Source organism: Eutrema salsugineum, unplaced genomic scaffold, assembly GCF_000478725.1.
Source record: "Eutrema salsugineum unplaced genomic scaffold, Eutsalg1_0 scaffold_2, whole genome shotgun sequence".
Classification (NCBI taxonomy): Eukaryota; Viridiplantae; Streptophyta; class Magnoliopsida; order Brassicales; family Brassicaceae; genus Eutrema; species Eutrema salsugineum.
In genome coordinates this window covers 12,186,360-12,208,361 of record NW_006256829.1, presented here as the reverse complement: position 1 = coordinate 12,208,361, position 22,002 = coordinate 12,186,360, and the positions used below count along the sequence as shown (strand labels likewise).

Sequence of the window (22,002 nt, the reverse complement as noted above, 5' to 3'; positions counted from 1 at the left end):
AGCGGATTGTCTTCAACTTCCGTTCTCTCTGTGTTTTCTCCGGCCAACGCCGGAGCCGTCGGTTATACTCTTTCTTTGTTTTCAATTTGTAAGTTTTTTGTTATAAGTATGGTTTTCTTTTATCTCTCGAGAGACTTCTCTTTGTGCAATTTTGACAATTGTCTTCTCTTCTTTTGGAAGAGCGTCTTTCTGGCATTTGGATCTCGAATCAATTATGTCAATGTTTGTTCGTTGAGTGAAATCTCTGGCGGTGTTTCAAAAGTATCCCATTTGGATAACATTCAGATATATATATTTCTAAAATATTATACGGTGATGTATAAAAATTAAGTTCAATATCAAACTCAATTTTTTTTTGTCAGTCAGAGAATCTATATTTAAGGCCACCAGGAGAAAAAAAAAACAACTAAGAAATTGTTGTCTATAAATATTGAAAGTACCACAATTTTTGCTTTGGACCACCATTTTAAATATATGGATCATAACTAAGCTTCTGATATTTTGCTCCATGTAACTTCAAATTGTTATCCACATCTAAACAGATTAATCTCAGACCTAATATAGGATCTGGCATTTTCTAACCTTCAACAAAACATCTTATGTTTTTGTAAGGTTTTCACATATCCTTTGTCCACTCAAGTTAAACATTTGGAAGGATTTGGGCTTGTTTCCAAGCTTTGCTCTTATTCATGACATGACTGATTATATCTGTTGGGAATACATTTTGATTTCCTAGCTATCATTGCATGATTGTTTCAAAAAAAAAAAGAAAAAGAAAATAGACAAAGTTTATCCGATCTTAAAGAATTTTCATTTAGTGTTTTTCTTTGATAACCAAGGATGATTCGGACTTTAACCATCCAACTAATTTCAGAGGATGAGTTTAGTTGTCGATTAGTTCATTCACCGGATTTTCTTATCTAGTGTTGATGAATTTGATGATAATGCTCAAACTTGAAGAAAATGAAGGCATCAAAACTTCGTATGATTAATTGTTTCTCGTTTATCCTCATTGCGGACAGCTTGTGTCTGCGTCACAATGTGTATCTAATAAGAATTGGAGATCCAACCTTTGGCATGATTTTAGTACTCTAACAACTCTAACAAATGTTTTTCCTCCCACAAATGTCCAAAATATTACACAATTTATTTCACTTACTAATGGCCATGGCTATATATATTTTTGGGAGAGTTTTACATTTAACCTGAATTTTAAAGTCAAACCCAAAACTAACTTCTTTTTTTTTCTCTCTTCAACTTTTGCCATTTTGTCAGAATTCTATCCTTCTCACTCAAGATATTAACGAAAATGTCATTATAAACCCATTATTTCGATTTTTTTAAATATTGGCTAAAGTCTCCTTGAACCTCCTAAAACTTTTTTTATTACAATAATGTCATCTTCTTCAATACCTTCAACCACCATGAACAACCCCAAAAATAGAATAAATGCTTCTCAACCAATTTTAAAGTTGTAATAAGTTAATATGAGAGCTCATACACTCATAACCTTCTATATTCTTTCCTAATTTCTTCTCTAAAATTTCTTGGCTGAGTTACAATGTCAAAAATTATGCATTTTTGGGGATTTCAACTTAATCAAGACCTGGGTTGTTTTTTTTTTTTGTCAAATTCAGAGTTGTGGGTGCATGAGAGACCTAAAAACAAACTCAAACCGATATAGGTAATGATACACTTCAATTTTGGTAATATCTATATCTGTATTGTGAAAGTAGACTTCTACTAGTCAACATAAGGTTATTTTTGCAATTGACTTCTTAAAAGTAGACTTCATTAAACTGCACGAGAAGTCTACTCGATATCCTTTGAAAACAAAAAAAAAGCCTAGTAGATTTCGTTTAAAGGCATAAGAAGTCTACAAAAGAAAAGAGGTTATTTCTGTAGTTGACCATATTTTGACTTTTTAATATAGACTTCCTTATGAAGTCTACTGTTTATGTCTGCATAAGAAGTCTACGTTTAAGTTACTTTTGTAGTTTGACCAAAAACGTATAGATCATTTTAGTGTTTGACTACAGTTTTTTAAAAAATAAAAAAAAATAAAAAAAATTCCGAAAAACTTCAGTAGACTTCCCAAAGAAGTCTAAAACCTGTAGACTTCGTTAGGAAGTCTACTTATATTTTTGGTCAAACTTAGAAGGAATCTATTTTTGAGTAGTCTACTCAAAAAATTCAATTGCAAAAATAACCTATTTTTTCCCGTAGACTTCTATTGAAAAAGTATACTTCAAAAGTAGACTGTCAGAGAAGTCTACTCTTACATGAAGTCTACAATAGAAGTCTACTTTGTTAGTCAATGCATCAGTCAAATGCTAAAGTAACATTTTTGGCCGGAAGTCTACTTCTGAAGTCTACTGAAGGAAAAGTCAATGGATTGGTCAATTGCAAAAATAACCTATTTTTTTTAGTAAACTTCTTTAGTAGACTTCAATATGAAAAAGTAGACTTCTCCTCCAGTCTACGTTTGAAGTCTGTTGTAGAAGTCTACTTATTGCAGTTTTTTAAAAAACGCGTTTTAGGCAAATTTATAAAGTATTTTTTTTTTATTTTTTGGATTATAAATGCTTTTTAGTAAGTGATTGAACTACCCAGTAAATTTCATTTCATTTCATTCGATATTTATTATTGAATCAGAAATTTTGATTTTTAAGCTATTTAGCTTATTAAAGTAGACTTCAGTAAGTCTACTAAGGAAATCTAATGAGAAAGTCTACTTTTTGTATTTATTTTAAAACGCATATCTTAAATATTGATAACGTTTTTTTATAATTTTTAGGTTTTGACATGCGTGTTAGCAATTGATTGAATTACTCAATGACTTTCATTTGATTTAAATCGATATTTATTGTGGAATCGAATTTTTTTATTTATAAGCTAATTAGCTTGTAAAAGTAGACTTCTCCAGCAGTTTACGGATGAAGTCTGCACGAGAAGTTTTCGCATTTGTTACTTATGTAGTTGTCATAATATGGTTTGTAATTACATTTGCTAATATGATTTTTTGTGTTTTCTAATAGAGAATATTTCAATTGAGAATAGGATGGAAGAAAACTTGTATTTTGTGCAGTGTTTTTATATTCTTCTTCAGTCTTGTTTTTCACCTATTCTCAAGCTCACTCTTGTGTTTATCTTTCTGTCTCTGACCTGAGTTATGTTTTGAATTGTGTCCGACCTTTTCACTTGTGTTTGAATTGTTACTAATTTTTTTTGTCTCAGTTTGAATTGTGACTGATAATAATTTTGTTTTGATTCAAAGATTCTGCTTAATGACTATAACAAGAAAAATAAAACATTCTGTATAAAATAGTATCACCATTACATTTAAACTATATACAAATCAAGTTCATGACCATTACAATTGATAACCACAAAACTAAGATGACCATTACACTTTTGACCATTATAAATGATTCAAAACTATATTTTTTTCGTACACTGGTCATAACTAACATCAGGCCCAGGCTTGAAGCTTCCTTCGGTACAAAGGTTTCCTCTTTTTTTTTGCTCTGGTTCGGTTTGGCTTGGTTCTTGTTTAGTTTCTTGCTCTGGTTCGGTTTCAGATGGGTTTGGCTTCAGCTTCATCCTGCATCGATCAACATGTTCACTTCATCAATAAACATAATTATGTCATCAATAAAACCCACCGACAGTGATTTATTTGAGAATTAATCATGATTGCCACTATACTAACCCCTACTTATCTAAACAACATTTTTTCTTCCGTTTTTTAGCAATTATGTAAAGTAACACCACACTAATCCAATAATTTAAAGTAGGTAGCATTATTCCAAAACCCATCGACAAGAGAATCATTTTAGCACATCACATCACAGGAAACAAAACCAAACATCTGAAGCAAGATCACACAAAACTAAACCAAGCATCTGATAACTGCAACCAAAGATATCCAGTCTTTTTCTAGAAAAACTTCTTTCCATCTGCAAAAAGAAAACCCACACAACAAAAGAAAATAGTGAATAAACCCAGAATCGTCAAATCCCAGCAAAAGAAAAACCAAAACACATAGAGCAAAAAATATGCATCAGAGAATAGAGAAAAAAGAAGAAGACTTTTTAGAAGAGAGAATCGGTAACTACAAAGATACCAAAAATTAAGCTTCAGATTCTAAACATGCAAGCAACGAGTAAAAAGAAGAAGCCTTTTTAGACCAGAGCAGAATGCAAAAAGAGAAAAACAGAAGGAGAAAGAATCATTGTCGCCGGGTTTCTCACCTGAAACAGCAGAGGAGAAGACTCTTGTGGGGCTCTAACACAAGCAGATCTGGTCCATGGAAACCGACATAGATCCCAGCAAAAAAGCCATCCTTGCTTCTCAAAAACAGCTAATTGCGGATCTTCTACGGTTTCTTATTCTTTTACGGCAGCATGGAGTGGTGGAGAATTCTAACTTGTCGGAGTGTGACCAGATCTACAAAGAAAAACACGACTAGATTTGTTACTAGTTCTAGTTCGAACCAATTGGGTGAATCTTGGAAGTCGTTTCTCGATATCCGGACAAATAATATGGTTTGGTAACTAACTAACAATAGGATTCACTAAGCGTTCACGGGAGACTAGAGAAAAAACAAGTCCGTGAACACAATATACATATATAGATACATCACATATATTTTATACGCATGTGTGTATGTATACATCAATTCCTGCATGTACATTGTACTCATGACTGCTCTTCCACTTAGGACTACATTGTCAAGGAAACAAACAAGAAAAAAGCAGCATATAATTTGGATGGCAACGTGACCAAAATGAAAAATTCCTTTATTTCAAACAATAGATTTTCCCTCAACAAAAATTACGTGGAAAATTCAACTACCACAAAATCACGAATTCGGGCGTTATTTTTTTAAAACATCAGATTTGGGTGTTCTTATACGTAATGTTGTAAATGTAAAAATTGCAGCCAAACAAAAAAAGAAATAAAACAATTGACATGTATACAAGTTCTACGAATGCGTTTAGAATTTTGGAGTTATAGAATGTTGGAGTGATACAACTTGGTTTTATATACCAAAAGAAATGGAATTGTGAATTTAAAAAAAAAAAATTGAGAAAGAGATGGATCAGACCCGTGAAGACCAAGGTTTGTCTCCAAGCTACAAGTTAACCAAGGAGACTCTTCCACGCCGCGATTTATGATATTGCGCCCACCTAAATCCTAGCCTAAGCTCTATATGTTCCACATAATCATTCGATTTAGTTTCTTTACAAAAACACACTATTTCTTTTGTTAATTTTGTATGGAGTATCCGGCTCATTATTATATGGAGTATCCCAAGCTAAAACATACAGGTTTAAAATAGCAAATGACAATCAATCTCATACCGTGAGAATAGACCGCTTTATAAGAACTAGCAATAGTGTAGGTCAAATTCGTTTTATTGTGACATATGAGATCCAAAATATGATTGACATACATAACTATGCATCAAATTCGATCCCAAGAAAGAACTATTTTGGAAATAATATGCAATCGAGAGGTGTACAAAAAGTTGAATATGACCTCTCATTTCACGTATGTGACATGTCTCCACATAGCAAACACCTAGTTACATTGAAAAGAAAGAGACTAATATATTGAATTATTGATCCTAAATTCGAAATTCAACGAAAGTGACTATAACGATTCCTAGAGATTATGGATCGTTAAGGAGAATTGTTTATTAATTTTCCTTAGGTTGATCAGTATGAAGAAATGAATTTACAAAATAAGTAATTAAGCAAAAGAAAATTGGTTACCGCTTGGAACCTGAAACCCTTCTAAGGAGAACAAGAAAACACAACACACGGTAAAGTACGAAGAACCCTAACAAAACGTAAACATTGAACCACCTCTGTTTCTCATGAAGCCCTTTCTTCTCCAACACGTCACCTCCAGTAACCACGCAGATCTTCCCTTGACCTTCCTCAAACCAGACTAAACACTTGGAAGCCAAACAAGAATACTCGTTTATAAGAAGCGAATCTAACGCATACTTATACATCGACAAGAAGTACATGAAGAGCCAGTACTTGGGTAGACTCTCTTTCGAAATGAAGTAACCGGAGAACAAGAAGAAAGCCGCCAGAAGCACAGTCACAAGAGAGGTTCCCGCAATGTAATTTGGGGCAAGAGAGCTCAAGAACAGAACGAAAGAGTTCGCCATCAAGACAATGATCCATATCACGAGAACGAAGTACCCAAAAGCTTGCCACGTGGGGCAGAGACCAACGAGAAAATAGACCGAAACAGAGTATATTACTGAGATCACCAACAAGTAAGGCAAGAAGACGAGTGTGTTGGCGAGAAGGTGGGAAGAGAGTCTGTAAACGCCACTCGAAGTCTCTCTGAGAAGAATCGGACGCTCGTTGATGAAGATGGGGAGGGTTTCGGTTGTTGAAGAGAGGAGAAATGTCAGCGTGAAGGCGAAAAGGCCGAATCTTTTCTCGATTCCTTCTTTGCCAATTCCTATGTTGATGTAGATAGTTCCTAGGACAAGACCAACAACAAGTGCTTCTATTGCATTAGTCAGAAGCAGCTGTCTTGTCCGGTAAATGATCTTCCAGAATCTTCTCGAAAGAAGGCATATCTCTGTGATTCTTGACTTTCTATATCGAACAATACTCTGTTTTCCTCTTTGCTTTTGGTTTTGGATCGAAGGCAGAGCGATAACATCGGCCTGACTGTCAGATTCTTGGAGTTGTTGAAGTATTTCCATGGCGTATTCAAGAGAATTGAGCTGCGGAGGGACGGTGAATCCCTTGGAGAGCAAGAAACCTTCGAGAGAGTCAAGACTTCCGTGGTACGCAACGGTTCCTTTCGAAAGAAGTAACAGGCGATCGATGATAGAGAGAATCTTGAAGCTAGGTTGGTGAATGGACAAGATCACGGTCCTTTGTCTTGACACAGCGATGGATTTGAGGATGTGAACAACATCAAAAGCGGATTTACTGTCTAGACCGGAAGTGGGTTCATCGAGGAGGAGAAAGCAAGGGTCATGAAGTAGGCTTAAACCTATAGACACTCTTCTTCTTTCACCACCGGACAAGCCCTGAGCGAGTCTTGTGTTGGAGAGGTGTGTTAGGTTGAGTTCTGAGAGAAGAGAGGTTACGGTCTGAGAGACTGTTGATGGGTCTGGGAGCAAGAGACGAGCGGCGAAGGAGAAAGTCTCGGAGACGGTGAGGAGAGGGAAGAAAGAGTCGTGTTGAGGAACGTAAGAAGATATTTTGCGATAAGAAGAAGGGTTAATGGTAATGGAGTTTACGAGGATTGACCCCGAGGTTGGGGAGGTTTTAGAGGCGAGAATATCGAGGAGAGATGATTTACCGGCGCCGGAAGGGCCAACGACGGCGAGGATCTCGGTGGGATGAGCGGTGAGAGTGATGTTGCGGAGGATATAGGAGGGTGGCTCAGCCGCTGCGAAGCGGAGGAGAGAGAGAGGGCTTTTGGGTTTGGCGTAGGAGATTGAAGTGGTGGTTAGTGTGTAAGCCTCCGTCTCAGGCGGATGCGGCGGAGGAGGAGTTTCCATTAATGGTTCTAACTTGGTAAGAGTAGAGAGACGTTTCAAGAGTGCAGTGAAGGAGATTTTAATAATATGTATTTATTTGGTTTTGTGATGATGTCTATTTTGGAGTTACTTGTAAGCCAAAAGCTTCACCTTTTGAGTTTTTCTTTTTTCAACTTAATTTGTTTGCGTTTTTTTCTTATTGTTTTGGAAGAACAGTTTTGGATTTTTGCAGTCTTTTGTGTTTATCCTTCTTAGATGTAAATGAATATTGAGTTTCACGGGACATTATGATAAAAGTTAAAACATTCCGCAAAAGTCATGCTTTTTCTTTATCGTTGTAAAGTTTTCTGAAAATGAATATAGACCCTTTAATCAAATATTGATTTTAGTGCCGAAGAAAAGAATCAACAGCTTCCGCCAAAATGTAACGCTCAAAACTTGAGACCTCAAGTTTATTTTAAGTTTTTTGGTTAAATACTTAAATTGAATAACTTAAGACCTTAAGTTGGCTGCATTAATGCAACCATAACGTACCGAAGAAAATAAATGAATACATTTACTTTCACAGAAAGAGAAAATGAGCGATATATCCAAAGAATTGACACACATTAATAAGAATGAATAGATCCAAAGAACTTGACAAAGAAAAAAGAGTAATGAAGCCAAAAACGAGTTAAAAATTGCAGCGATATGTGGACAAAAGAACTTGAATAACATATACATTTTTATACCTGCTCATATCATATGTAGCAGACATAAATACCATTGATAAATATGAGTAATATATGGGGATATATGCATGTGTATACAGTGAATAATGATGCGAAACATAGAAGAAAAATACAAAGGTGAACGATTGTAACGAGGTCACGGACCTACTGTTTTCTATCACACTTATTATTATTTCCCAATCCGTGAACTCTGCCTTAATAATTTGGCACGCACAACGGAATAATATATTAGTAAAACATTTTGTTCATATTCCGATATTTGTATTTTGATATCTTGTAAAAAAAAAAAAAAATCACTGGTGATAAAATATTAAGTAAAAATGTTTTAAATCAGAAGTTAAGTACAAAAGATATAGTAAAACTTGAAAATTCGATTGAGTAATTGAAGGTTTGATTGATGATATCAAACGGTAAATGGTTTTTTAGACGCGAGAGAGTGGTAAACGAAAAAAAAATTAAATAAGAGATACGAGTTATAAAAGATAACGATACGAAAATACTACCGCCACATTGTTTTTTTTTTTTTTGGTGATTGCTAACAAATTGAAAGATATACTCGTTATCATTGCGGTGAGTAATCAATGAAAATCTATTTAGTTTTATTTCACGATATAAACCACTCGACGTCACAGCTTATTATGCTTGTTCTGTTTGTTCTATATGAATTTTAATTATTTTATCGACCTCGGTTACTTAACTGATGATGTAATAGTTTGATCAGAAGAAGAAAAAAATAATAGGGCTTCAAAAAAATTAGTTCAATTACCGACGACGAAAATGAGATTAATCTGATATGCTCTGAACTCAGAATTATGAAACTATGTTCCAAAAGTTTCTTTGAAAAAATATATCTTAACCATTTGTAAGCTCTAAAATTATGTGTAAAATATGCCGAGACCATTGTGTACTACCAATTATTAATCTTATTAGGTTCTACTCCGTGCTTCGTGCAGATTATGATGTTAAAGTATATTTTATGATGTTTTACTATATGATCTTGACCAATTTTTTTTATTATATAATATGGTATAATAATATCACATACACTCTCTGTTTCGTATTGAAAGCATAGGTACAAATGTATAATGTTGTTTGTTTGAAGACTTGAAATTTGAAAATAATAATAGTACTAAAAATTATGTTTTAAGTAATATTTGGTTTCTTAATGATATATTCTGTCCTATCTATATTCCTTATATTTCTACATACATTGATGGAAACAACATTTCTTAAAAATACATATATTATTATATTCTTAAAACAGGTTTAATATGCTTATAATAACCAGCAACTACTAACACACAAAAAAACCAAGCGTATGCCATCATTTAACATGAGCGTCCCTCGTCACAAATGACACCACTCACGCCCAAAAACTGGAGCTTCCACATGTTTGTATTAAAATCTGAACACAATCATGTAGGCTACAGTTTCCAATGATCTTTCACTTTCTATCTTCACTAGTAACCATGCAATCTGTCCTTCTTTTGACTCTGTTGTATTTCATATCGTATTAATCTTTTAGAACTACTCCCTCGACTCGCTTATTCCTTGTCTATCATAGTCGTTTCGTCACCACGCCTACCATCTGAACATCTTCATGTCTCTTTTACCTCTATGTTTCTCAGAAGCCACACAGTCATAAACTGAGATCAAACACTAAATAGTATCCGTTTGTAGCATTTGATTATACATTAAAACATCAAAATATTCAAATAGATTGATCGTAAAGTTTTAAAATTTGCAAATTTACTGGTCTTAATTAACACATCATATCTAAGGGTTAAAAACTAAAACCAGAATTCACAAAAGTTTACAGACAAAGAAATGAGATGGAAAAATCGAAGGATGAAAGAATCCGTTTCTTGTTGTTATGGACTTGATCTTGCATGATATAAACTTCCTCGTTATATTGAACTTTTATTCTGCATGCTGAAATTGAGAATATCATTCTGTAGACAATAAATTCGTGGCAAGTATCTAAGATAGTAAGATGTCGAAGTATTTACCTTCTAAATTGTAGGGCACCGTTACACACTTATATCGCACTCGAAACCATTAGCCTCAGTTTGATGTCCATCCACACGATTATGCTATTGACAGATATATCTTTGCTTCATCATTTAGCTCAAAACGCATATTTGTTAGTCAATGGAATCTTCGTAACCAGCATCATAACCTTTTTTGTCAATGAATAACCCTTACGCATGTAAATATGTAATCCACCTTTGAACTTAGAATAGTCACACTTTGTAGCATTCTTATATTATGAGAGAAGATAGTAATAATCATAAATTAATTTTAGCGCTCGTCTTTCTCTCTCCAAAACCTCTCCTCCCAAACTCAGCGCCGCCAAACCCTAATTCTCTTCGATCTGTCTCCTCGGTGCCCGGCGCTCCTCGCTGCCGCCGGGGAGGCCTTTGTCCTCCTTTGTGTTTCGTGTGCCTTATGGATTGCGACGGTTTGGCTCCGGTGACCTTTAACAGAGGCGGATTCGAGGAAGAAGTGTGGCATCTCGGCTTTCCCTCGGTGAGGTCTCTGGTGGAAGCTTCGGTGGCGCATGGTGTGGGATCTTCTGGATCTCGGTGTGGCCGCTGCGCGTCTTTCATGGTGGAGTGGATTGACTAGATCTTGGCTGCACGTGGTGTGAGGTCTCCGAGGACGGGTCTCAGCGTGTTGTTCTTCAGATCTGATTCTCTTCTCCATCGTCGGCGTGTTGGAGGTGTGGCATCTTCCTTCGTTGTCTCTTGGTTAGATCCCGTCGGTGGCATTTGCTCAAGGCGGTGGCTTTTTCTGGTTAATCTGAGCGTGCTTCTCTTGGTGGAAGCTTGTGAGACTCTCTGCGTCGTTTCTTTGTTCAAAGCTCTGTTTCGATGCGGTGTTGGCTCGGTTTTCTTCAAGTCTTTGCTTCCAGTGGCTCCTTGTATCATCGCTGATGGGTTTGCTTTGCCTGTTTCTCTCGGTTTGGTGTAAGTGTTTCCCTGGTGTTGTTTGATTGAGATTACTTGGAGTAATGTTTTGTGTCTTGTCTTTCTTACTTTCGGAAGAGCTAGTAAGGCTGATGAGTTTAGAGGTTGTTCGGTTCTGTGCTGCCGACATCGGGGAAGTATCTTGGCAGAGTGAGCGAGCGTTTCTGATTCTGATAGTTAGTGTAGTCCTGTCTTTATACCGGATCTTTGTTCGTTAGTTGAGCGTCGAACCGTAGATTGAGGGCTGTCTCTGTTCGGGCCTCCACCGACTTCTTAGAGGAAAGGTTTTTCTCAGGCTACTGGATGAAAGAGCTTCCGATTTGCGAGATATGCGTTTCCCAATCTTTTCTCCAGTGATTTTATATCTGACCTTATCTTGGTCTCATCTTTCCTTCGGGTTTTCAGGCTCCTTATCGCTACTTGATTCCTGTTGCTCTTGAGCTTCGGTGTCGGAAAAGTACCGATTGAATTTGCTTCCATGTTTTTTATTCTTTTTTTGCCATGGGACCAAGAATTTTAGGTCGATCGATTGTTAACTCAATTTGTAACACCTAACATTTCATTTTAATGAATATTTACAATTTAGTCAAAAAAAAAAATATTATGAGAGAAAAAAAGAGAAAATAACAATCTACCCAAGCTCGAAATCATAAATATAATAATGGAGGGAAAAAAATCAAGAGACCGATAATGCCACTCATGTCATTTCACCAATCATAAACATTAGAAAATGCTAGTATAATTTCCTGGGTGGTGCAATTATTTTATCCTTAGAATCTAACCATTTAGAAGAAAAAAAGCTAAAAGAGTAATAAAAATGGATGACTCCAAAATTCATCTTTGTTTTTCGACTTCTTCTTTTCAAACTTTAGCTATTACATACTCGTTTTGCTTACTTTTTATCTATTAAAAATTCAATAATCCTTTACTAAATATTTTATTTTTCTTTCACAAACTTCAAATTACACCCTTGGGAATGGCATGGCATGGCAAACCGTAAACCTCACGTATTTAGGAGGAGTGATTTACACTAAAAGGCACTTTTACAACTTCTTCTTACAAAAAAAGACACTTTCAGCTATTAGGGTACTTTTTCTATACTTTAAACACTGTTCACACCAAAATAATCCAAAATTGGCCTTGTGTTAACGAGAACGGTGGATGCAACTCGTGGATACCGAATTAAACCCCAAATTTTAAAAACATTAATTATTTTCCCCTTGAGTTTTGTGCTGTATTTTTTTGTAGTGTAGAAGATATAAAACAATTTTTTTTGTTAGATTGAATTCTAATTTTATTTTGTCATTGTTTTAAGACCCATTATGTCATACTTTCCTTATCAAACAAGAAAATTTTCAAATAACCTTTATAAAAAAAAATTAAAACAACAGAAATCTATTTAGATATCCATTCACTAAATACGATGTGGATGATGCATGATGGACATATAACATGGATACGATTGCGTGGATATATTTTCAATCATATTTTTGACGTATATATACATTTTATATTGTCCACATTATGGACATGATCGTGTGGATATGTTTTTTATTGATAGATTCGATATGGATATACATATTATATTATCAATAACCTATCTACATGATCATGTCCAAATTATAGACAATATAAAATATATATCCACGTCGAATAAATGAATGAAAACCTATCCACATAATTGTGTCCAAGTTATATGTCCATCACGCATTATACACATCGTATTTTGTGAATGGATATCTAAGTAGATTTCTAATTTTTTAAAAGTTTTTATAAAGGTTATTTGAAAAGTTTCTTGTTTGATAAATAAAGTATAGCATAATGGATCTTAAAACAATGACAAAATAAAATTAGAATTCATTTTAACAAAAAAAAATATTTTAAATATTTCACAATACAGAAAAATACAAAATAAAACAAAAGGGGAAAATAATTACTAGTTTTAAAATCTGGGTTTAATTCGGTATCCACAAGTTCATATCTACCATTATCGTGAACACAAGGACAATTTCGGAATGAAAAATAGAAAAGTCACTTAATAGCTAAAAGTGCCTTATAGTGTAATATGAGTTTGAAAAGTGCTTTTTACTGTAATTATTTCATTTAATTCGGTATCCATAAGTTCATATCTACCATTATCGTGAACACAAGGACAATTTCGGAATGAAAAATAGAAAAGTCACTTAATAGCTAAAAGTGCCTTATAGTGTAATATGAGTTTGAAAAGTGCTTTTTACTGTAATTATTTCATTTAGGAGCATAATGATTAAACCGAGACGGTTAAAGCTATACCGGAAAATAAACGCAAACTAGAACCCTCTGAGAGATTCAGAAGGTTAGGAACTGTAATTCGCACTATCACATCAGACTCAGAGCAGCATCATCTCTTTCCCAGCTTCTCTCGCTGCTTCTTCGAATTGAAGCATCCACCCAGAGAAGAAAAAGATAAAGAAACACCCTAATTTCTGACATGTGCTCATTTTCGATTAGAAAGTCACCAAATTCATCATTCATCTTCCCAAAATTCGCTCCTTTACTTGTAAGGCATTGTTTGACTCTCCCATCACTCGTTCCCATTCTCAAACCGCCGAGATTCCGCGTCGTCGCTTCTCTCTCCGGTACCTCATGGGTCTCTCAAGCTTCCAAAGAAAAATATGGTGGTTGGGCTCTTATTGAAGATGAAGCTCCTCTTCCTCATTGGAAAAGTAAAAAAAGTTAGTGTCTTTCTCGTTTTCCTCATGATGGGTTCTTCTAATTTAGTGAGGAATCGAAGAATTTCTCACCTTCGTGTTGCAATTTGATTTCAAATTTTAAATTTTTTGTTTTTCCTGGGTTTAGAGTGGCGGAATGTTGTAATCACTGGTGTTGGATCGTCACTAAGCTCTAGACCAATCGTATCCGCAGCTTCCTCGACAATCGACGCTGCTACCGTCTCTCCTCCGCAATCTCAGATTCTCAGCACTCGACGCTCTCTCCTCTCCGGCGAAACCACAGCTTCTGAGATCGCAAAATCCTACCTCTCCCGTATCCGTCTCACCGAACCGCAGCTCAAATGCTTCCTTCACATATCGGAGAATGTCCTGAAAGATGCTCAAGAGATCGATGCACGAATCGCCAGAGGTGAGGAGTTAGGTCCTCTCGCCGGAGTTTTCATCGGCGTCAAGGATAACATCTGCACGGAAGGCATGCCTTCTACCGCCGCGTCTCGCATCTTAGAGCATTATCGTCCTCCGTTCGATGCGACGGCGGTGAAGAAGATCAAGGAATTGGGAGGGATTGTAGTTGGGAAGACCAATATGGATGAGTTCGGTATGGGAAGCACAACTGAAGCTTCTGCATTTCAGGTTCGTCTTCTTGATGTAAAACCTGTGATGATCCAGCAATGTTAGAAATTAGAACTCTATTGAGATGATTTTGTATGTTCTTGAAGTTTAATGAATGTGGTGTTCTTGAAGAAACTTGTGATGGTGGTTTAGGGATTTTGATATTCGGTTCGATCTTGGTTAAAGGTAACTGCGAATCCATGGGACTTGACCCGTGTACCGGGAGGTTCGTCAGGAGGTTCAGCAGCAGCTGTTGCAGCAAGACAATGTATGGTGTCTCTTGGTAGTGATACTGGTGGAAGTGTGAGACAGCCAGCTTCGTTCTGTGGTGTTGTTGGTCTTAAACCAACTTACGGGCGTGTCTCTAGGTTTGGACTTATGGCCTATGCATCTTCGTTGGATGTGATCGGTTGCTTTGGCTCTACGGTTGCTGATGCTGGGATGCTTCTTCATGCTATTTCCGGGTATGACAGGTTCGACTCCACGAGTAGCAAACAAGTAAGGAATCGTGCGCTTTGGTGTCCTGCATCGAGAAAGATGTTTTTCCTTTTAACAAATAGCTGTCTTTTGCTTTTGTTCAGGATGTGCCTGAGTTCCAATCACAGTTTCTTTCTGTGGATTCTTTTGAATCTAAACCATTGAAGGGAGTGAAAGTTGGTCTGATTCGTGAGACACTTGAAGAAGGTGTTGATTGTGGGGTGAGATCTGCAACTCAGGAAGCTGCGTCTCACTTAGAAGCATTGGGTTGTTTAGTGACAGAGGTTTTTTCCCCAATCTCCTTTGTCTCTGTTGTCTTTTCTTGGTTTTGTATGTTCTTTATTTTACATTTTTACAGGTGTCACTTCCTTCATTCTCTCTGGGACTACCAGCCTACTATGTGATTGCCTCGTCTGAATCATCTTCGAATTTATCACGTTATGATGGTGTCAGGTAAACACGTTACTGTAACTTGAGTCAAATTTTGAATTGCATCAGGCATATATAACACATGTTCTATACATGAAAAGACTGATTCTTGTGTTGGAAATGAAGATATGGGAATCAAGTTATGGCTGAAGAGCTCAATAAGCTGTATGAATGTTCCCGTGGAGAAGGATTTGGCGGAGAGGTACACGATTCCATAAACGAAATTTCCAATTTTACTCCATCAAATTTTGCTATATTCAAATACAAATTTTGGTTTTTTAGGTGAAAATGAGAATCTTAATGGGAACATATGCACTCTCTGCTGGTTACTACGATGCATACTACAAGCGAGCTCAACAGGTAATCACACGCATCTTCAGATTCAGTCGATAGAGAATTTGACTGGTTTTTTAAACGATGAATATGTGTTTGTTTGTTTATTGTTGTATAGGTGAGAACAATAATTCGAAAAGACTTCAAAGCCGCTTTGGATCAGAACGATATTCTTATCTCTCCAGCAGCTCCATCTGCTGCATACAAGATTGGTGAAAAGAAAGATGATCCATTGGCAATGTATGCTGGAGACATTATGACGGTATAAATGCTTCAAAGTTTTTTCCTTTCTTTAACTGGTTTTTCATTTACACAAAACAGAGTAATGTTCAAAATGAGATTGTTGCAGGTCAATGTGAATCTCGCGGGGCTTCCTGCGATTGTATTACCATGTGGACTAGTCGAAGGAGGTCCCTCGGGTCTACCTGTTGGTCTTCAAATTATCGGTGCAGCCTTTGATGAGGTTTGTTATAGAAACTCTTTGCTTTAATCTAAAGATTAGATTAAAATAACAAGTTTTCCTTTTTTGTGATTTTGCTTCAAATGATGATTATTGAGTTTTTGTTATTGGTTTTAGGAGAAATTGCTGAAAGTGAGTCACATATTTGAGCAGACTCTCAAAGGTTCAAGCTTTGTTCCTCCATTGTTACCAAATGTTGCCTAAACGTGAAAAGCATGAAGGCTTTTTTTGTGCGTTTACTTCCATGCTTTGTTTAGGTGAAGCGAATTCATTTGTAATTTAACCTTCTATATATCCCATTTTTTACTAATACACATGTAGATGCTCAATATATTAAATCATCTTAGATTTTACGTTCTTGCAATTGCATTCATGCACTTGATGCATACTAATGGGAAAATGAGAAACTTTAGTCCAAATCCAGTTCATGAACCTTATAACATATGGATAAATAGATAACCATTTATATCTAGGGCCAACAGTCTTGGAACTTTTCCCTCAAGTCTTTGTTCTCGGGTATAACATATGGATAAATAGATAACCATTTATATCTAGGGCCATCAGTCTTGGAACTTTTCCCTGAAGTCTTTGTTCTCGGGTAAAACATCATCACCAACCCCAATTTGATCGATTTTTGAATTATATTGCTCCTAGTTTCACCAGGTAAGGGAGGTCTTGAGGAAGGCACATTGGTAGTTTTACCACTAGATGATCTTGGAGGTGGGCGTGGAACTCTAGGAGGTCGTTTCTCAATGTCTACAAGCTTCGTTTTGGTCACGGCTTGAGCGTTTTCGCTGGCTTTACTGTCGCTATCATCTATATTAGTATTTGCGAAGTGAATTTGTCTGTGGTTTAACGCACAATTTTTTGTGTCGTTTTGATTAATGAAATTCTGATGATTTGATTGGTTGATAATTGCTATAATTTGATTGGTTGAATTAGTTAATTTTAAATCATTAAAATCGATATTAGTTGCCTTAAAAATGGAAAACTTCTTTAATTCAGATAAAAAGAGTTTGGGCCATAATCTCTTCTCTCGAATAACTTGGCCCAAATTTCAAACCCCAAAAAATTATACATACCTTCCAATACGTCGTTTGTGCTGAATGAGATGGTAGCTGTGTTGGTTAAGTGCTTTGTCCATTTATCGAAGGCTCACGGATTCAAATCCTGTGATTAATTTTTTTTTTTGATTTAATTGTTAGAATTTAGTTATAATTCGATTTTTGGAAAATTTTTGTATTTATTAAATATTTTATAAAAGGGAATATTCCATAATTTTTTTGTTATTATCTAGAATGGAATCTTTACATTTTTATTATTTATAACTACGAAATTCATGGGAAGATAATATCGCATATAGATCAATAATTACATTTTAGTATTTTTCACAAGAAAATAAACCCTAGGTTGTTTAGACGTATAAATATGAGCGTTTTCAACCAAACTTCTCATAATTTACGCATTAGTTTTTCTATTAGGGTTCCGTGATTATTTTGCTAGGGTTTTTATAATAGGATTGACTTTTTGGATCTCTTTAGAAAAGATTGAGCATGTTTGTCTATTTGCATGCAAAGCTAACAATGTGTTCGTCTAAGTACAGCTTTGATCATCCATCTAAAGTCATCATCACTTGGGAAGTTCCGTCTACTGATTCTGGTATATATATATCTATTATCAAATTTAATAATAGTATGTATGCTCTCAACTTTTTTAGATGAATTCTAAAAATTTATACGACTATAGGTTTTGATAACCAGGCTTATGCTCACGGGTTAAAGTCTGTGTTGAAATCGCATCGTCAGAATATGGATAACAAAGACATGACTGATTATCGTTACGTGACTCCATACGTTTTCGTGGATATCACCAAAAAAAAAGGTTGTTGAACCTCTTTAGGTTATTCATTCAATTTATAATACTTATTAGTAGTTGTTTGTATTTGTAGGTTATCCATGCAAGCTACTTATCGATTCTACTATCGATGAATGGACCTTGCAGACATATAATCCTGTTATCGAAGGTAGTCCTGTCTATTAATCTTACAGTTTTTACCTTTTGTAATGCTATATCTTAGCCTTTCAGATGCATACCCTTATTATATATTAATCTATGAACGTTTTCAATTTTTATGTAGATATTGATTCTTCGTATCATATATCTATTCTTGATCACGAGCTTTTTATCAAAGGAGGTATTTCTGCTCTTAATGTAATATATTTTTGTTAATGATGTATATTAAGTATTTATGTTTGTTCTAATGTTTGTTTTGTGCATTTAGGTTCTGATCGTGTTAATACGAGTGATCATGCTCAGAAGACTTTTCTATGGGATTTTGCGAGGAATGCGGGTTATGAATAAAGAATCTAATGGTTTCAATTCTTTGTTTTTTATTTTGAACACTGTTTTTTTTTTTAAGAATACTAATTACACCGTCTTTATATATATTTATCTATGCAAAAGATAGTGACTCTGATGATACCGAGGTTTTATCGGGTCGTGGTACTGATGATGATTATGGTTTTGAGGATTATATGGGGTCTGATTCAGAGACGGATGAAGATACTGATGATATGGACCAAACAGATGAATATGATTCTGAGGATGATTTTATTGACGACGATGAGTCTTGTGAAGAATCTGATGGTTCAAGTGATAACTCAGAAGATGATAGCGGTGATGACGAAGATGAAGATGGTGACGATGCCGATTCAACTGATGATAATGAAAATGATGATGAAGATGTTATGTTGGATGATGAGACTGATATTGACGATGATAGTGAAGATCAGTGAAACGTCGAACTGAGTGATATACTCATCGAAAAGAATATTAGTATATCTGGACACCAAGATTCGGTGTGTACATATACAGTTTCTCTTGGTTCAATGTGTTTTGCTGGGTGTGTTTCACGTTTGAGTCCTTCCAAAGATTGTTGTACTATCTTTGTTAAGGTTTTACAAACGTGGGTGCATATGCTAATTTCGAAACGTTCTTCCATGGAGCTCATATTGTCGGATGAACAGGTATTTATTGTACTATTACACAAAAATATTCTAAATTTTTGTCGGTGTCTAATTGATTGTTTTATTCACAGGGTGTAAAGATTCAGGCACTGTTAGTGATGGTGAGATCAGTGTTGCATCGTCTCGCATAGATGTTGGTAGTTGGATTATTATCAGTCGTTTTCTGTTATCGATTATGAGGATAGTTGTAGACCGACTTCTCATAGATACAAAATATTGTTCCTACCATCAACTATCATTGACAAGACTTCACGTAGATGTGAAAATGCCTATTTTGACTTCGTTGGTTTTCAAAGGATATTGGATCGTGCCCATGATGATGACTATTTAGTTGGTGTGTTTATTTTCGATTTAGTTATTGAATTTCGTTATTATTATCTTACTGATGTTAACATTGTTTAATTTTTGTTGGTTATGAAGATTTGATAGGTCGTGTCTTAAATGTAAGTTGATATGGGACGTCCTATGGTTTACTGACTGGGGAGCATTCTTTTCCTTCATATGGCAGTCTATGTAATGATATATGTGATTCCGAGATATGGGGTTCATATTCAACCGTCACGTTCTGTCTTAGAGATAAACGGTACTGTCTGCTGAATGTTTTAAACTGTATAATGTCGTTTTAATTATTCTATCCATCTGAATATGTGTGGCATGTTTTAATTTAGTGGTGTTGATTTAAGTTGTGAATTGTTTGGTGAGATGGCGAAAAACTTTTATGCATCTTGGAGACGCTGTGATCAAGATATTGATTATTTTGGAGGTATTTTTAGTATACTAATTTATATTCTCTATGTTCGTTTCGTTTTATTGTTTTGACTCTGTATTTGTTTTATCAACATAGGCAAGATCACTATATCTTCCACATCTCCTACTAAGTTCGAACTCAATCCCCGTATTCCTGAGTTAGATGAGTTTTTGGAACAGTGAGTTTCTAATACTTAATGTTTGTATTTGACTTTTTAGTATTAATTCGTGGTCGCCTTCTCTCTCTCAAATCTTTTTTATAACAATGCAGATATCCGCGTAAGAGGCCATGCACGCGTGGTAGTGTGGGACGTCTACATTGAATAGTGTTATGACGTTTACATTGAATATCATTTTAAAAAATGATTTACCATGTATACAAATTATAGTTTAATTATTCTTTGTTCTTCAGACCTCTTTATTTTAATCAATAAATATATTTTTTTAATGTAATTATTATTGTTGTTTGATATTGAAGTATAGAAAGCAGAGAAATAATATAAGTTATATATTCACATAAATAACGCATGTTTTTATTGATTTCTTGGACTCCAAGTAACTCATATTTATAAATATTTAAGAGGATTCGAAGATATCCTCGATCATATCACAACTTTTAGTTTTTTCCAGTTAGTGTCTATGAAAATCATGGTGTTTGAATGGATTATTTTATTGATTTCTTGGACTCCAAGTAACTCATATTTATAAATATCTAATAGGATTCGAATATATCCCCGATCATACCACAACTTTTGTTTTTTTTCATTTAGTAGCTATGAAAATCATGGTGTTTGAATGAATTGTTTAATTAATTATTAAAAAGGAAAAACTCGGTAGTTGAGAGGTGTATAAAATGTAAATAAAGGAAAACATTCTAAGAAACCCTAGAAAAAAATAAACAACGCGTATACCACATAATTCTTATATCTCTATATATATGCATATATTTCGGTATAGGTATATATATGCTTCTATCGCGACTTCACGAGTTATCAGTCTGCATTGTTAGAATTGTTTGCATTCGGGTTCTTCGATGGAAGCGTTTGGTAATTAAGTTTTATATTACGTTTTTGAGGACGTCACTAATCGTTATTTTTCTTTACGGTATTCTATTGATTGTTGTTATTGTATATATGATTGTTGTTCTATTGTACATGTCTAGGTGCTCACAGGCGACCACGTGTTAATTGGCAAGTTATGCCGTTTCATCTCCCGGGTGAAAATATTGTGTTTTCTAATAATTTAGATAGACGTGTTGCTGCTAGAAAACCTAAATTCCTTGCTTGGTTTAGGTGTAATCAGTCTTATCCTGAGGCAAGGAATCTTTTATACTCGGAGATTCCTTCTATGTTTGTATGGGATCGTAAAAATAGGACATGGAGGCCAAGACTAAAAGGAAATTCTAGTGCTTGTGTTGTGGACGAATCGCCGACAGAGTACGGAGAAGAGTATTATCTGAGGCTATTATTGGACATAGTTAGGGGTCCACGTAGTTTTGATGATATTAGGACTGTTGGTGGAATCGTTTATCCTTCGTTTAGAAGTGCATACCATGCATTAGGGTTCGTTGGTTGATTATCAGAAGACAGTAATTTTTTACGATATTTTTTTATAGTTTCTTTATCGTGGTATACTTATTTCTTATTTTAACAAAGTAATATATAATAAATGATATTAGAATAATTATATATATCAATTTTGTTATAATAATAAAGTTAAATTATAACATAGTATTATTCCGCTTTTCCGTAATCTTATCGTTGCTTATATTTTATCAAATTAAAATAAAATAAATATATATTTTGAGATATGATACGGCGTATATATAGAGTTGTTTATCATTCTTTTGGTGTTTTGTAAACTGCAAACTTCGGTCGGTGTATTTGTGATGGATAACTCATATCGTTGCTTTCCTTTTACCGAGTTCGAGTATATAATAGATGGATCCTGCGACGTTAACAGTTGTGTGGGTAAGCTGT

General features: G+C 35.0%; 3 protein-coding genes and 1 long non-coding RNA gene across 5 annotated transcripts; 2 read left to right on the top strand and 2 right to left on the bottom strand.

Annotated features, from left to right (window-relative positions):
• Positions 1–3,301: 3,301 nt before the first annotated feature.
• On the bottom strand, positions 3,302–4,815 carry LOC112086749. Of its 2 annotated transcripts, none has more exons than XR_002899613.1 (2): positions 4,254–4,815; positions 3,302–3,604 (listed from the first exon to the last, which is right to left on the bottom strand). It is a non-coding gene; the product is annotated as an uncharacterized LOC112086749 (long non-coding RNA). The 2 variants fall into 2 exon arrangements; XR_002899612.1 differs by having other exon boundaries at positions 3,302–3,959; positions 4,254–4,809.
• Positions 4,816–5,624: 809 nt separating this feature from the next.
• LOC18016428 (ABC transporter G family member 8) lies at positions 5,625–7,573 on the bottom strand. The gene has a single exon (XM_006401710.2). It carries the CDS (start codon positions 7,547–7,549, stop codon positions 5,777–5,779), a length of 1,773 nt encoding a protein of 590 aa, XP_006401773.1. The 5' UTR covers positions 7,550–7,573; the 3' UTR covers positions 5,625–5,776.
• A 6,069-nt stretch (positions 7,574–13,642) lies between these two features.
• LOC18016427 (glutamyl-tRNA(Gln) amidotransferase subunit A, chloroplastic/mitochondrial) lies at positions 13,643–16,560 on the top strand. Its single transcript, XM_006401709.2, has 10 exons — positions 13,643–13,942; positions 14,067–14,572; positions 14,738–15,049; positions 15,133–15,312; positions 15,387–15,481; positions 15,584–15,659; positions 15,740–15,817; positions 15,909–16,052; positions 16,140–16,253; positions 16,368–16,560. Exons 1-10 carry the CDS (start codon positions 13,699–13,701, stop codon positions 16,452–16,454), a joined length of 1,836 nt encoding a protein of 611 aa, XP_006401772.1. The 5' UTR covers positions 13,643–13,698; the 3' UTR covers positions 16,455–16,560.
• Positions 16,561–17,833: 1,273 nt separating this feature from the next.
• LOC112086503 (coiled-coil domain-containing protein 1-like) lies at positions 17,834–19,045 on the top strand. The gene is made up of 6 exons (XM_024155460.1): positions 17,834–17,909; positions 17,997–18,131; positions 18,199–18,273; positions 18,388–18,444; positions 18,532–18,600; positions 18,714–19,045. Exons 1-6 carry the CDS (start codon positions 17,834–17,836, stop codon positions 19,043–19,045), a joined length of 744 nt encoding a protein of 247 aa, XP_024011228.1.
• The last annotated feature ends 2,957 nt before the right edge of the window (positions 19,046–22,002 follow it).

Coding starts and splice junctions, on each gene's coding strand:
- LOC18016428 (XM_006401710.2), bottom strand. CDS start 7,549: ATGGAAACTCCTCCTCCGCCGCATCCGCCTGAGACGGAGGCTTACACA.
- LOC18016427 (XM_006401709.2), top strand. CDS start 13,699: ATGTGCTCATTTTCGATTAGAAAGTCACCAAATTCATCATTCATCTTC. Junction 15,818..15,908: donor ACTACAAGCGAGCTCAACAG/GTAATCACACGC, acceptor ATTGTTGTATAG/GTGAGAACAATAATTCGAAA. Junction 16,053..16,139: donor ATGCTGGAGACATTATGACG/GTATAAATGCTT, acceptor AGATTGTTGCAG/GTCAATGTGAATCTCGCGGG.
- LOC112086503 (XM_024155460.1), top strand. CDS start 17,834: ATGTGTTCGTCTAAGTACAGCTTTGATCATCCATCTAAAGTCATCATC. Junction 17,910..17,996: donor AGTTCCGTCTACTGATTCTG/GTATATATATAT, acceptor ATACGACTATAG/GTTTTGATAACCAGGCTTAT. Junction 18,445..18,531: donor CGAGCTTTTTATCAAAGGAG/GTATTTCTGCTC, acceptor TTGTGCATTTAG/GTTCTGATCGTGTTAATACG.